Genomic DNA, 14329 nt, shown 5'->3' on the forward strand with positions numbered 1-14329 from the left:
AAGTGGTTTTACAAAACTGGGGAATGAATACAAATGCACGCCGCATTGAATTTTTTACAAACATTTTTTATAACCAGGCATTTTTCTTGCACTTCTTGAGCTACTTTGCGTTGGTCTACCACATAAAATCCCAAGAAAAAACACTGAATTCGTAATATTATAAAATGGGAAACGGTTCTAGGGGAGTGAATACTTTTCTCGTAGACTGTTTCAAACACATTGAAGTGAAACATGAAAACAGACCCAACATATAATCCCAACAATTAAATAATGTCTTTAGAGAAAATAAACAGCTAAAAGTTTGTGTTAGCCATGTTCAGGAGGCCTTTCTCAGCATAAGAGCCGAGTTTCTAAAGCCTGGTCCTCGGATCCCCCTGTCCTCCATGTTTTAGATGTTTCCCTGCTGCAACACACATCATTTAAATAAGTCTGTTATTAACAGGCTTCTGCAGCAGGTTGAGAAGTTAATGCAGCCATTTGAATCAGGCGTGGTGCAGCAGAGACTAAAACATGGAGGACTGTGGTCCCTGAGGACCACGGTTGAGAACCACTGGGTTACAGCATAAAGAGAAAGGAGAATTATCCATAATGTGTCTCCACAGGAGTCACCACCATTCTTCCATCCAGGATCTAAACGTTTTACAAAATCTACATCTCAGTTTAAAGAGTATTAGTTTATCGACACCAGGGGGCGCTCAACTCATGAACATCAATGCATTTCTGCAAACACAGGCTCCTGGTAATTTAACTGCTATCCTGATTCCTTTGCATCATGCTTCAGACTCCTCACTGCAGATAGTGTTGCAATCATCTTCAGCAGGTATTCTGAACTCACCCGTTAGAATGAAGGGTAGGTGCTGCAAGTGAGAGAACAGGAAGTCCTGACTGGTCCTCAGATAACGCATAGTGGGTCCTGATGTGTCGGGGGAGGCACACAGCTGGTAGATCACCTGAAAAAGACAGAAACTTTGTAAATCAGTTAAGAATATGTAAAGTAGCTCAAAAAGCTATTTGAATTGTGCCTGTCAAAAATTAAACAACAGTTATTTTTATGTTACCTGGTAGCAGAGCTCCGCCAGGTGAGGGGCCTGCTGAGTGAGTACAGGTCCTGATCTTTTCTCAGTGCCTCTCTGCAGCAGACTCAGGATGGCGTGCAGGCAACTACGCGGACATCCCAACACACCTGTCAAAGAAATTAAGACAGACTAACATCACCTGGACACAAATCTCAACAACCACAAAACTTAATAGGTTAGTTGGAACCTCTCCAACACACCTGGATCCTGGAGGTTGGTTGAAGACACAGGCTTCTTGACTTCATAACCCAGAAGGTAGAGCGCCAGGTTGGGCGCCTTCAGTTCCAAAGAGGTTATGAGCAGATTCAGGATGTGGATCTGGGTTTCATGTTGGATTCTTGCCACTTTCTTTGGTCGATCAACATCTAAAGATCATCAAGTTTGATTAGTAGGCCACAAGTTTAACTTTCACAGAATTTAAAAGCCGGACTTAAAATAAACTTAGAGCAGAAGAAATGATGGCCGTTACACAGAAAACAAAAGCAATGAATCACCATCTTCTCCTTCTGTTCCTTCTTCTGCCTCCTCGTTATCCAAACACTCCACAAATCCAGCCATAAGCTTATCGCTCACAGCCTGAAGCACAAAGAACAAACACTTAAACAGTGAGGTTATTAACACAGATTGCCTGAAATATAAACCCCACCTCTATCTGAAACTAGCGAGGAAGTCACTAACAGCTTCCCATTTAGAATAAACACATTTAAGTCACAGTTAAAAAAGCATTCAAATAAGCAAGTATAGGACCGAAGAACTGTGCAGACCTGATCATGTGTGAAATCTCCCACCAGACGTATCTGAATGTTGGGGTAAATGGCAATGCGACGCAGGATTTTGGCACTCTGGAAAGCAGCATCTGGGTTTGAGCTGCTGTGGTAAAGATAGCTGCAACAGACAAATCAGAACCACCACAAAGATGAACAGATCCATCCGGGCTGTGATTAATAATATGAACTTGCAATAAGCTAACAGGGCTGACTTCTGGGTGTACATACCTCGCAATATTTACGATGTGGTCGGCTCTCCTGGTTTGAGGACTGACCCCTTGGAATAGCTGCTCGAGAGGCGACACAAGAAGGGACGACTGGCTCTCCCTGAGGAGGTCCATGAACATCACCTCCTTCTGCAAAGCCAGATCCAGAAGGCACAGGCAGTGCAGGACTGCAGACTCCAAGTGCTTCTTACCTATAAGAGGAAAGTTGTGGACTGTACTGTGAGAACAGCTGCACTAAACTGAGCCACCTGTATACCTTTAGCAGCCAGAGCACGTGTTTCCTCACCAGGGAAGGCTGCGTATGTGTCCAGCTGGCGAACACCCTCCTCCAGCAGGCTGAGGCAGAGAGCCAGCATGGGCGAGTCATTAAGCAGGTGAAACATGATGCTGTGACCAGGGGGCTTGTGAGCAGGGACCTGTTCACCCTGCAGCTCCACTGTCTCCTGGATAAAATCTGAAGGCTGCAGCTCATAATCGCGCAGCAGCTTGTGGAACACCTCCAGGACAGAATCAGCAACCTCCCACTGACGAATGGCCATTTTAAAGAAATGTAAATATTAAACACAAGCCTAGTTACAAGTGAATATATGCATATCTGACCTCCATCCAAACACTCTGCAGAAGGGAAGTTTACCTTCTCAGCTGGACGGTGATACGCTCTGGTGGGGAACGGGAGGAATACAGAGTCACGCAGGAAGTTCAGGTAGGGCTGAAAGCCAGGAACACGCAACCCTGCCCCCAAATTAACAGGCACGCTGCTCTCCACCAATGTGCCGATCAGGTGACAGAAGGCCCGTGTCAGAGGGTACTCCTCGCAGCTCGACTCAATCTCATTTAGCTCCACCTGAGAACCACGAAATACAGAAGACAAATGTGCATCCCCTTACAGGTTAAACACTACAAGAAATACACTTCAAACGGTAAATACTTTTTACTTCATATAAACCGGGATTAAAGAATAGACATACCTCAATCCCTGCTGCTTGTTTCTGTCCCCGGGCTCTAACAGTCTGAAGGATCTACAATACATTAATGAGTCATAAGAGAACCGTTCCAAACATCTGCTGCTTTCACCGCAGTTTTCAATGTCGTCTTTTTCTTACACTTAACTTTAGAAAACTGAGTGAAAAGCTGATTATACCACATTTATTCAAATGTGGTATACACATTTGAATAAAGGAATCCTTCTTGGAGAAATAAGAAATAAGAAATTTCTACAACAGCAGTTTAGGTATTTAAAATGCTCACAAAGGCAGTCCCTGAAAACACGGCTGACTCTTTCACATACCAACTTTGAGATTTTTGCTCATTGCTCTTAGTAAAACTTTGACCAGGCCAGTCTAATTCATCAGTCTGCTTTGATCTAAACTGTTCTATTGTGTCTGAGGCTGTTCAGGGTGGTTCTCCTGCTGGAAGGTGAACCTCCACCCAAGTCTCCGGTCTTCTGCAGGTTTTCTTCCAGGATTGTCCTGGATTTACCTCCATCCATCTTCCCATCAAGTCTGACCAAATTCCCTGTCTCCGCTGAGGAAAAGCATCCCCACAGCATGATGCTGCCACCACTATGTTCCACTGTGGAGATGGTGTGTTAAAGGTGATGTGTGATGTTGTTTTTTGCCACAGAGTTTTGCATATTGACCAAAACGTTCTGAGCAGAGCATTGTCTTCCTTATGTTTGCTGTATTCCCTACGTGGCTTTTATGGCTTTCTTCCTGCCACTCCACCAAGGCCAGATTTGTGGAGTGTCTCCAACCTGAGCTCAAGCACCTCCAGAGTTGGCTTAATGCTCTCATTGTCCAGCCTGTCAGTTTAGGTGGACCTCAATGTCTTGGGGGGCTGACGTTGGTCCATCCTCTAACCATGTTAAGATGATGGATTGAACAGAGCTCTAGGAGATGTTCGAAGCTTAGGATGTTGTTTTAGATCTTAACTCTGCTTTAATCTTCTCCCTGATCTGTCTGCGGTTTTCCTTGGTCTCCACGATGCTGTTTATTCTCTAACAAACCTCTGAGGCCAGAAACAGAACATCTGCAGTCAGACATAGACTAAATTACACACAACATTTACTGATTTGTCGGGTTCTGAAGGAAACTGGTTAGATATTACTTTGGGGTATCAGAGTGAAAAGGGGAGAAACAGTTTCGAGACAAATCTACACCACACTTTTCAGATTTGAATTGTGTCTTTTTCCTTCTGGCTTTTGGTGGCGCTGGACATTTTTCTGTCCTACCTGTGTGTACTCTAGTGACTGCCAGAGAGAAGCTGCAACTTCTGGGGACTTCCCAAAAGCTGCCAGGGAATGAAGGAGCTCCGCCTTCAGAACAGGTGGAACGCTGCACTGCAGTAATCCCAACATCACTACAACTGGAGTCCACTGTGGATGTTCACACAATGCCAGCCGAGCATTTTCACTCTAAAGAGACAACAAATATTTATTGTTAACAGGATAAAGTATGAACTCTTTAAAGTAGCATGACCACCATGAAGGCTGCAGGTTTCATCATACCCAGGTAATGATGGTGGTGAGAAGCTGCAAAAAGGCTGTTAGTCCTTCAAGCTCTCTTTGGGTGATCCCCCTGAGCGGTGGGTGGCGGTAATGTCCCGAGTCTGGATTGGGGAGGTCTCTTCGCAGGTTCTCATGGTAGAGCATTAGAGAGTGAAAAAAATGTTCCCAGGAAACTGGACTGCCTGAAGATCCCTGGATGTTGTCACCTTTACACAGAATTAGGTTAGATAGTTTTCATTAGAAAATGTGCCTAGTTTTTCCAGGCCTAATAAAACATCAACAAAACCTATAAAACCTAAAAAGAGTGAAACTTTCATGCTTCTTAAGACACTTTATCTTTCATTTAAAAAAGACTTTTAGTGGAGAGCAGAAGGAAACTGAATCAGAGGTGAAACATCACAAAGAAAGAAGTAACAGGTCCGGTGGACTTCTTTGAACAACAGATGATAACTATGAGCAGGACCAGGGTCAATCTTCACAGACATCCCAGTCTTACCCAGAAACTGGAATGCTAGATGTCCAAGTATGAAAATTAGATGCTCCTCTAGACCTCTTTGGGGAATAAGGGGGTATGTGGTGCATATTAGGCCCTTTTGTGAACTAAGCCTTCCTTTAGTACCTGGCTGTTCATAAAAACTATTTCATGCTGGGCAACATGTAACAAGTATGTTGGATAAAGTAGTAAAGGGTCTTTAACCTGTCCAACCATTCTGTTGGGATACCAATCAGTGTTATCTCCATCTCCTCTATCAGTCTCACTGCCATGCATGAACAAACACATACAATGCATCCTGGGAGTTCAGTGATGGGATTTTACCTGTAATAACCCAATTTGAGGCCAATAGAAATGCATGTCACCTCCTTTTTAAAAGGAAACAATAGAAGTGATTCTTACATACAGCTGCCTGCTTTTAACCTAGGATGTTACCCTTCACCTTGGAAAGAGTGCACTTCCTGTCAGACAAGTCTTTCTGCAGATATTTGGAACTTCTAGCCTGCGTCTGATGATTTCTGAGGGTGATTTGAAAATCTCAAACCAAAAAAAATGCAAAGAGCTTAAAGTTCAGTTTGCAACTGTCTGGCGTGACTTAAAAACGTAGAACAGCCAGTTAATCACAAAACGCTTAATTTCTTTTTACAAAAAGAGCCATCTTAGAACCAAAATATTTTCATTGTTGCATTGAATAATGTAACTGTGAAATGATTCATTTAAACAGTCTGATCTTACTGTGTGTGGCTCCATTAGTCTTAAGAAGACTGAAACAGTAGTGAGCACATTGTGGACCATTGGCAAGGCCTTTCAGCATGCACAGATAAGAAATGTAGAGGGTGGAGGGCAGAAGGTCTCCCATCTGACGCACAAACTTTGACAGAACCACCTGCATCACAGAACAACAGAGAAGGACATCTTCAGCAGAAATCCATTCAATGACCGATTAGCTGCACCTTAGCTTCAACAACCAGGCCTTTACCTGTTTATGAGGAGGCCTTTGCAGGGCCATCCCAAGGTAGGATCCCTGCAGCGAGGTGTGGTGGAGAGACTCTGCGGGACACCAGAACTCCAGACCCAGTTCTAATCCGAATGGATCTTTACTGTAAAACTCCCCAATCTGACACACAAACAACAAGTTTGTCAAAGCGAGAGGCTATAGCAGTGTTTCACATTAATTCTGTTCTTCTGAGCCCATTTTACTCCTGCTGTTAGCCTTAGAGTCCACAAGCATGAAGGATGATTTGGACTTATATGAAGGTATTTGTTGCAAAGACTCACCAGCACCATGAGATGGTCCAAGTCCTTCCGCAGTGATGATGGAAGTTCACTGTCCATCTGTAGCGACATGTGGACCAAGCGAGCATCTTCGTCAGCACGGTTACGAAGTTGCTTGACCTGCAGGGGGAAAAATCACTTAAAATGTATTTGTATTGTTTATACCATAGAGTCCAATCATCGTTTAACAGAATATAAATTGACTCCAAAAGAAAATCTAACCTTCATCGGCATCAGTGCCAGGAAGTCTGTGATGAGGGAATGAAGGCGGCGGATATAAAACTCTTCTTGGGTAAAGCTGTCACATCCCAAAATTCCCTCCTTCATGAACAGGAAGACGTCTCCCAACAGAGCCTGATCGGCCAGAGCCTCGTCTGCTTCTGTGAATTCAACCAGGGCTGCGCAGCACAAACCCACACATTCAAATCAATCTGGTATCTCTATGAAATGATGTTCCATCAACCTTCAAGCAACTAACGAGACACTGGGTCCAAACAGCATTCATCTGTTTTAGCCCATTTTTGAATATAAATGCAAAAGTTGTTCTTTACAGTTGTCAGGTTTTAAAAGATGGAAAATCCAAAAACCAAAGCCTGGAAAGAAGAAAGGATGGACAAACAGATGGATGGATTGTTCATTTATCCATCCACATCTTTTCATCTGTCTGACCTTCCATTGGTTTGTAGCTCTTTCTTTCCTGACTTCTAACACAGGCGCACAGATGGATAAAAACTTTAAGGACGATAGAGTCTGTAAATCTAAATATTCTCCCAGGTTTTCATTTTTCCCCCACACTTTTTCTGAATTTTAAAACTTTTCCAGGAACCCTGAAGACAGTTTTAAAGCAAATCTAAGATATTCCAGATTTACCTGATCCCTGCGGCAGTTGGGAAAGGGCTCGGAGAGCCAGAGCCCAGGCAAGCCGACACACAGCCTGCAGCCCTGGAAGCTTCCATGGTTGGCTGTCCATCAGACGACTGTGCACTGCAGAAACATACTGCCTCTCTGTTAGTAATGGCAGAGCCTGGAGAAGATCTGTGGGAACACGTCACACAATCCAGCCGTCAACAGCGAGTGTGCCTGCAGTCTTATTTAGAGCTATAAACACTTCATGTAATTATTGAACAGCAAAATGTCTGTATCTGGCTTGCCATCACCTTCTCTATCTTCAGTTCCTTGCTCTATAAAGCTGACGTCCAAGCAGTAGAACAGAGCCATAACCAGAGCGAGGCTCACGCTGTCCAGTGAACCATCCACTTGAGCTGTCACAGTCTCTAGATGAACAATCAGGGCCAAGGTGTCATCTTTAGTCAGCGCCGACTGACAGGTCCATGAAAACAAGCTGTCTGCCAGCGCCTGTCGACACTCCTTGATGAGGTCAGACACCTGAAGCCGAGAGGGAATTTAAACATTTTTGTAGCTTCATTTCTTCATATTCATTATCCCACTTCAGTCTCAACTCAAAAGTAAGTGAAATTTAAGGAATAAATACATTTAATGATAAATGATTTTCTTTTCAAATAAAAACAGAAGATTTGCTTCCACCTCCTTTCTGTGCTTTTCGTTTCCCAAGCCACGCTCTTTCTGCAGCCGCTCAAACTCCCGCGTCACATTCATCTCTGACACCAAGGTAAGGATGTGTTTGGTCAGTCCCTGGCCCATCAGCTCATCTGTAAAACGGGTAGTCAAGGCCACCAGCTCTCCACTGAGTGACACAATGGATGGCATGTCATTAAACGACTTTTAAAAACTTTCTTCATTGCGCAAATGTATCACTCTCATGTGTTACCTCAAATCCAGTGTGAAGGTCTTGCCATGACGTGACTGGATGAGTGTGCGAAGAGAGTTGGCCACACAAAGCTTTCCATCCCAGTAGAGTAACACGGCCACCAAGCCTCGCGTCAGGCCTGGAAAATGAGGCTGCTGCTGCTCACCTGGTGAAGAAGGGGTACGCTTTAGTGTTGTTCAGGGTTTGCTTTCAACATCGTCACAAAAAATGCCAAGTCACATTTTTTTCCCACATATATAATATTCATTTCACCGGCCAAGAGAAGCTCCAAAGCTGTCAGCTCTCCAATGTCAAACAGATCACTGAGGATGAAGGCCTCTGTCAGGAGCTGTTCTGGAAGGAGCCGAGAACCTTGCTGACCTTGGATGGCGATGCCTTCTGTGCTGGCTTTGCGCACTTTTTCCCTCTGCTCTGCACTTTTCGGCTAAAAATGGCAAAAAGACATGTTTTTACACCTTCTGCTGGGTGAGATACTGATTAGTTTCAGAACACCAAGGGATGAGAATAGAAGAGCGTTGGAATAAAATCTGCAAACATTCAAGTCTGAAACATAAACGTTTATTAACGATGGTGTGTTTGCAGGTTTCCTCACCGGATTCTTAAAAAGTGAGAGAAAATGTGGTTTGTGTTTCTTCAGCTGCAGATCCAAAAGGTGGACGGTCTCTGGCTGTCTTCTTAGTATGGCTCCATCTACCGTTTCCCATAGCTCTTTGAGTGGCCCCCATAAACTGGCCCCTGAGTGAGTAGAAAGGTTCATCATTGTGTTGTGTGTGCTGGTTTTCTTGATGATGGCAAACACTGTTTCTGCTCAGCCTCCATGAAAATCAAATATGATCATTTAATCGGGTTAAGAGAGCTGCAGGCCTTCACATATTGCTTCCGTGGATTTAATAAGTGTACTATATTGGATTTAAGGGCTGCACAGTGTTAGCTTGCCTGCCTTGCAGCAAGAAGGTCCCAGGTCTGAATCTCGGCCTTAGGTCTTTCTGTGTGGAGTTTGCATTTTCTCCAGTTTTCTCCACAGTCATAAATATCCATGTTAGGTCAACTGTGATGAACTCGCGACCTGTCCTAGGTTTACCCCCACTCTGGCCCCCATCTCCCTCCCCTTGCACAGATACGCTAATAAAGAAAGGAATAAATGGATGGATATATTGATTGAACCCACACATTCAAATCAATCTGGTATCTCTATGAAATGATGTTCCATCAACCTTCAAGCAACTAACGAGACACTGGGTCCAAACAGCATTCATCTTTTTTAGCCCATTTTTGAATATAAATGCAAAAGTTGTTCAAACAAATCTTTTTACAGTTGTCAGGTTTTAAAAGATGGAAAATCCAAAAACCAAAGCCTGGAAAGAAGAAAGGATGGACAAACAGATGGATGGATTGTTCATTCATCCATCCACATCTTTTTATCTGTCTGACCTTCCATTGGTTTGTAGCTCTTTCTTTCCTGACTTCTAACACAGGCGCACAGATGGATAAACACTTGAATGCAGAATAACTATATTATATTTACAGATATAAATCAGTCAGGCTTTTCCTGACCAATACTGATCTCTGGGTTTCTCTGAGGCCTGACTGGAAAATTCATTTTTTTGAGGAATATTACATATAAAACACACAAAAAAATGCACTACAGATTTGATAGAGCAAATTTAAAGTTTTTAAAATGTCCCGTTTCATGAATTAAAGCAGATGTCCCTAACCTTTAATCCAATCTTTATTAAATTAAAAAAGGGCCCTAAAGATGTTTGTAAATGGATTAATAGCACAATAGTGGTGGGAGTTTCATGTTTTAATGAATTTAATAAAAAACAGACTTTTCAGAATTAGCAAAAAATGGGAAGTTGAGATATTATTTAATATTGCAATATCAATAATGGTTCTCCATTTTCATTTTGTTTTCCATCACAAATAGGAAAACAAAGAAAAGGGAAGAACTGCTTAAGCATAAGCAGGCACCGCAGACCGTAAGGCGGCAATCCCAGAACCCGGTGTTGGACACCGGCAGTAAGGGAAGCTGTCAAGCTGAAGAAGGAGTCCTATCGGCTGTGGTTGGCTTGTGGGACTCCTGAGGCGGCTGACGGGTACCGTGGGGCCAAACGTGCCACGGCCCGGGCGGTGGCAGAGGCAAAAACTCGGGCCTGGGAGGAGTTTGGTGAGGCCATGGAGAAGGACTATCGGTTGGCCCCGAAGCGATTTTGGCAAACCGTCCGGCGCCTCAGGAGGGGGAAGCAGTGCTTTGCCAACACTGTTTATAGTGGGGGCAGGAGACTGCTGACCTCGACTGAGGACATTATCGGGCGGTGGAAGGAGTACTTCGAGGATCTCCTCAATCCTGCCATCACGCATACCCTGGTGGAAACAGAGGCTGGGGACTCGGGGTTGGACTCTTTCATCACCCAGGCTGAAGTCACCGAGGTGGTTAAAAAGCTCCGCGGTGGCAAGGCTTCGGGGGTGGATGAAATCCACCCTGAGTACCTCAAGTCTTTGGATGTTGTAGGGCTGTCATGGTTGACACGCCTCTTCAACATTGCGTGGCGGACGGGGACAGTGCCTTTGGATTGGCAGACTGGGTGGTGGTCCCCCTTCATAAGAAGGGTGACCGGAGGGTGTGTTCCAACTACAGGGGGATCACACTTCTCTGCCTCCCTGGTAAGACCTACGCCAGGGTATTGGAGAGGAGAGTCCGGCCGATAGTTGAACCTCGGCTTCAGGAGGAGCAGTGTGGTTTTCGTCCCAGCCGTGGAACACTGGACCAGCTCTATACCCTCTACAGGGTGCTCGAGGGTTCATGGGAGTTTGCCCAACCGGTTCACATGTGTTTTGTGGACCTGGAGAAAGCATTCGACTGTGTCCCTCGTGATGCCCTGTGGGGGGTGCTCTAGGAGTATGGAATCAGGGGCCCTTTATTAGGGGCCATCCGGTCTCTGTACGAGCGGAGCAGGAGTTAGGTTCGCATTGCCGGCACTAAGTCGGACCTGTTCCTGGTGCATGTTGGACTCCGGCAGGGCTGCCCTTTGTCACCGGTCCTGTTCATAACTTTTATGGACAAGATTTCTAGGCGCAGCCAAGGGCCGGAGGGGGTCTGGTTTGGGGACCAGAGGATTTTGTCTATTCTTTTTGCAGATGACGTGGTCCTGCTGGCCCCCTCTAGCCAAGACCTACAGCATGCGCTGTGGCGGTTCACAGCCGAGTGTGAAGCGGCTGGGATGAGGATAAGCTCCTCCAAGTCCGAGGCCATGGTACTCGACTGGAAAAGGGTGGCTTGTCCTCTTCAGGTTGGAGGGGAGTTCCTGCCTCAAGTGGAGGAGTTTAAGTATCTCGGGGTCTTGTTCACGAGTGAGGGAAGAATGGAGCAGGAGATCGACAGACGGATCGGTGCGGCTGCCACAGTAATGGGGGCACTGTGCCGGTCCGTTGTGGTGAAGAGAGAGCTGAGCCGAAAAGCGAAGCTCTCAATTTACCGGTCGGTCTACGTTCCTACCCTCACCTATGGCCATTAACTTTGGGTCATGACCGAAAAAACGAGATCACGGATACAAGCGGCTGAAATGAGCTTCCTCCGTAGGGTGGCCGGGCACTCCCTTAGAGATAGGGTGAGGAGCTCGGCCATCCGGGAGGGGCTTGGAGTAGAGCCGCTGCTCCTCCACATCGAGAGGAGCCAGTTGAGGTGGCTCGGGCATCTATACCGGATGCCTCCTGGACGCCTTCCTCGGTAGGTGTTCCAGGCACGTCCCACCGGGAGGAGGCCCAGGGGACGGCCCAGGAAACACTGGAGGGACTATGTCTCTCGGCTGGCCTGGGAACGCCTTGGGCTCCCCCTGGAGGAACTGGAGGAGGTGTCTGGGGAGAGGGACGTCTGGGCGTCTCTGCTGAGTCTGCTGCCCCTGCGACCCGGTCCCGGATAAAGCGGAAGACGACAAGTACGGGTGCTTAAGCATTTCAGCCACTAAAGTCTGTATCAGATGTTGGTATCAAAGGTAGTAAAGGTAAACCCAACTGGCCAAAAATGTTACGCTTGAAATATAAAAGCCTGAGATTGAAATCTCAGTAGCTGCGAGGCTCTAGTACTACATAACTATATTATTTTATTTTTGTGGCTTTATGGGTTTTGAAAAAGTGAATTACATATTTTACTAGTTTTTGCATTCCTGAGTTAATAGTGTAGCTAAGCAACATGTAAACAAGTTTTATCAGAAACTGAACATATATATTCCTAACTAAGGAAAGGTTAAACCAGTTCAGTTGTCAATGTTTTTTATTTATTTATTTAGGCAGGTGATCTCATTCAGACAGGTAGCCTCGTTTACAAGAGAGACTTGTAGATCGGACCCAAGACACAACACCCAACACAATAACCATCAAACATTTCCTTGGCATTTAAAACGGAACAAAGTTAAAAACAAGAACAGACTAGATATGTTGCTATCAGTGAGTTTGCAACAGACTTGTTTGTTCAAGTCACTGGATTTGCAGTTATGCTGTTTTCTCATAAAATGCTTCCTATTTATTATTGCAGGTTAAAGTTTCAAGAATCCCTGTTATTCAACATGAAGCACCTGGTTTTAGGAAGGAAGCAGTTGGATAAGCTCATTAGGAACACCAGCTCTGTACTACGATGCCCCCTCAACCCAGTGCAGGTGGTGGGAGACAGAAGGACTCACATCATTGTTGGACAATGTCTCCCACCCCAGACTGCTGCATCCTAGGTGCACAAAGAAGTGTTACCACAGATCCTTCCTCCCTTCTTATTTTTTTCATTTTTGTGTGAATCTGCATGCTTCCATTTGCATTTTACTTTCCCACTGTGGGACAATAAAGTATATTTCTATTTCTATTGACTTTTTCATCTATTTGTTTACTTCAGGTTAGTGACGGAGGCACAAGGTCAGGTCTAGTTCAGCAAAGCGGAGTTCAAGTTATCTCAAAATGGGTAGATTTTTTTTTTTTAAATCAACCTAACAGTCTGTTAATGTTTTAAAGTACCTGTATATCAAACATCAACTGATTTGATGCAAGTCCACATACCTCACCAACCCATGCAAAAGTCATTGTCCACGTATGACGTGTAATAACTGAGGTTGCATGCTATATATTGACCCTCAAAACACATCATATTTGAATGCTTTGTTCCCAACTGTTAAGATTGTTTTTTTATTCTGTTTTTTGGAACTTAATTATTAAGGTTTTCTTTAAAAATTATTCAAACCAAATGCATTTGTGTCCAATTCCAAAATGTTGTGTTGCTTTTAATGGTGAAAATGTTTTATTTACAGTAACACTTGGCTGAATAAAGAAAAATCAGAAATCAATTAAACGACTTTTTTGTTGCAACCTCCGAAAAAGGTAAAACATTCCTTAAAAATATTTGCAAAAAGTTAAATTCCAGCATTAAAACAACGTCACAAATTATGAAATTACGCCAGTTCTTATGAATAATATTTTGCTTTGGATTCTGCCCCAGGATTTCGTATTTGAAAATGATCTATCTTAATGTTTGACCTACATGCGTGATGTTGGTTTTATTAGAACGGCCGTTCAAGTCTCCTTCAAGTGAAACCAGTTGTTTCAACATGCAGGTCATCTGAAGATTTCACTAACCTAACTAGCTACACAGACCTGGTGCTAAAGATTAGCAATGCATGTGAATGTCAGAATTACTGAAAACCCACAGTATTATAAGTTAGTTTCAGTTTTAATTTGAAGTAGGTGAGCACATTAACCAACACTGCTGAAAAATGTTTCACATAAAAATACAAAATGTTCACATTATTTTTTTTATAAAAATGCAACAGGATAAGTGTGTCTATTCACCAACATACGATAACTTAGCTTCGAGTAGCATTAGCTAGGCTAGGATAAAGTAGGCTAACAGTCGGAACCTTGCAAGCAAGGCATGTACAGACAGTGGACTAAACTTTGTATTTATGAGCCAAATGTGCTATTTAAAAATAGACTTAGAGAAACAGACTAAATAATTTAATAAAATAAACATTATTACCTGAATTTACCGCCATCGGCAGCGCCATGATGAAATCGGGAATGCTCGGAAAGCAGGTTGTTTTGTTTTTGCCGGTCTGAAATATAACACAATAAAAACGTCACGCCTCTACCTAATTATTCAAACAAAATACCTTCCGACAGATGATACACATATATATTCAGTTACTGTGCTATTTGAAAA

The 14329-nt window shown here is 44.0% G+C and overlaps 1 protein-coding gene across 1 annotated transcript in view; it reads right to left on the minus strand.

The window, feature by feature from the left end:
* Window positions 1-14237, minus strand: part of nup205 (nucleoporin 205) — a 33009-nt gene extending 18772 nt beyond the window's left edge. The window contains exons 1-22 of the mRNA XM_047348580.1: window positions 14147-14237; window positions 8726-8868; window positions 8386-8557; window positions 8134-8278; window positions 7890-8049; window positions 7502-7730; window positions 7215-7379; window positions 6567-6742; window positions 6348-6464; window positions 6049-6186; window positions 5805-5955; window positions 4577-4782; window positions 4301-4483; window positions 3039-3089; window positions 2705-2914; window positions 2357-2594; window positions 2072-2261; window positions 1841-1961; window positions 1571-1652; window positions 1277-1441; window positions 1059-1183; window positions 836-950 (exon numbers count right to left, since the gene is read on the minus strand). Coding sequence (XP_047204536.1) covers window positions 836-950; window positions 1059-1183; window positions 1277-1441; window positions 1571-1652; window positions 1841-1961; window positions 2072-2261; window positions 2357-2594; window positions 2705-2914; window positions 3039-3089; window positions 4301-4483; window positions 4577-4782; window positions 5805-5955; window positions 6049-6186; window positions 6348-6464; window positions 6567-6742; window positions 7215-7379; window positions 7502-7730; window positions 7890-8049; window positions 8134-8278; window positions 8386-8557; window positions 8726-8868; window positions 14147-14174 — 3310 coding nt within the window. The 5' untranslated portion in view covers window positions 14175-14237. The remainder of the gene's footprint in view (window positions 1-835; window positions 951-1058; window positions 1184-1276; window positions 1442-1570; window positions 1653-1840; window positions 1962-2071; window positions 2262-2356; window positions 2595-2704; window positions 2915-3038; window positions 3090-4300; window positions 4484-4576; window positions 4783-5804; window positions 5956-6048; window positions 6187-6347; window positions 6465-6566; window positions 6743-7214; window positions 7380-7501; window positions 7731-7889; window positions 8050-8133; window positions 8279-8385; window positions 8558-8725; window positions 8869-14146) is intronic.
* Between the last annotated feature and the right edge of the window lie 92 nt (window positions 14238-14329).

Source organism: Girardinichthys multiradiatus, chromosome 2, assembly GCF_021462225.1.
Source record: "Girardinichthys multiradiatus isolate DD_20200921_A chromosome 2, DD_fGirMul_XY1, whole genome shotgun sequence".
NCBI lineage: Eukaryota > Metazoa > Chordata > Actinopteri > Cyprinodontiformes > Goodeidae > Girardinichthys > Girardinichthys multiradiatus.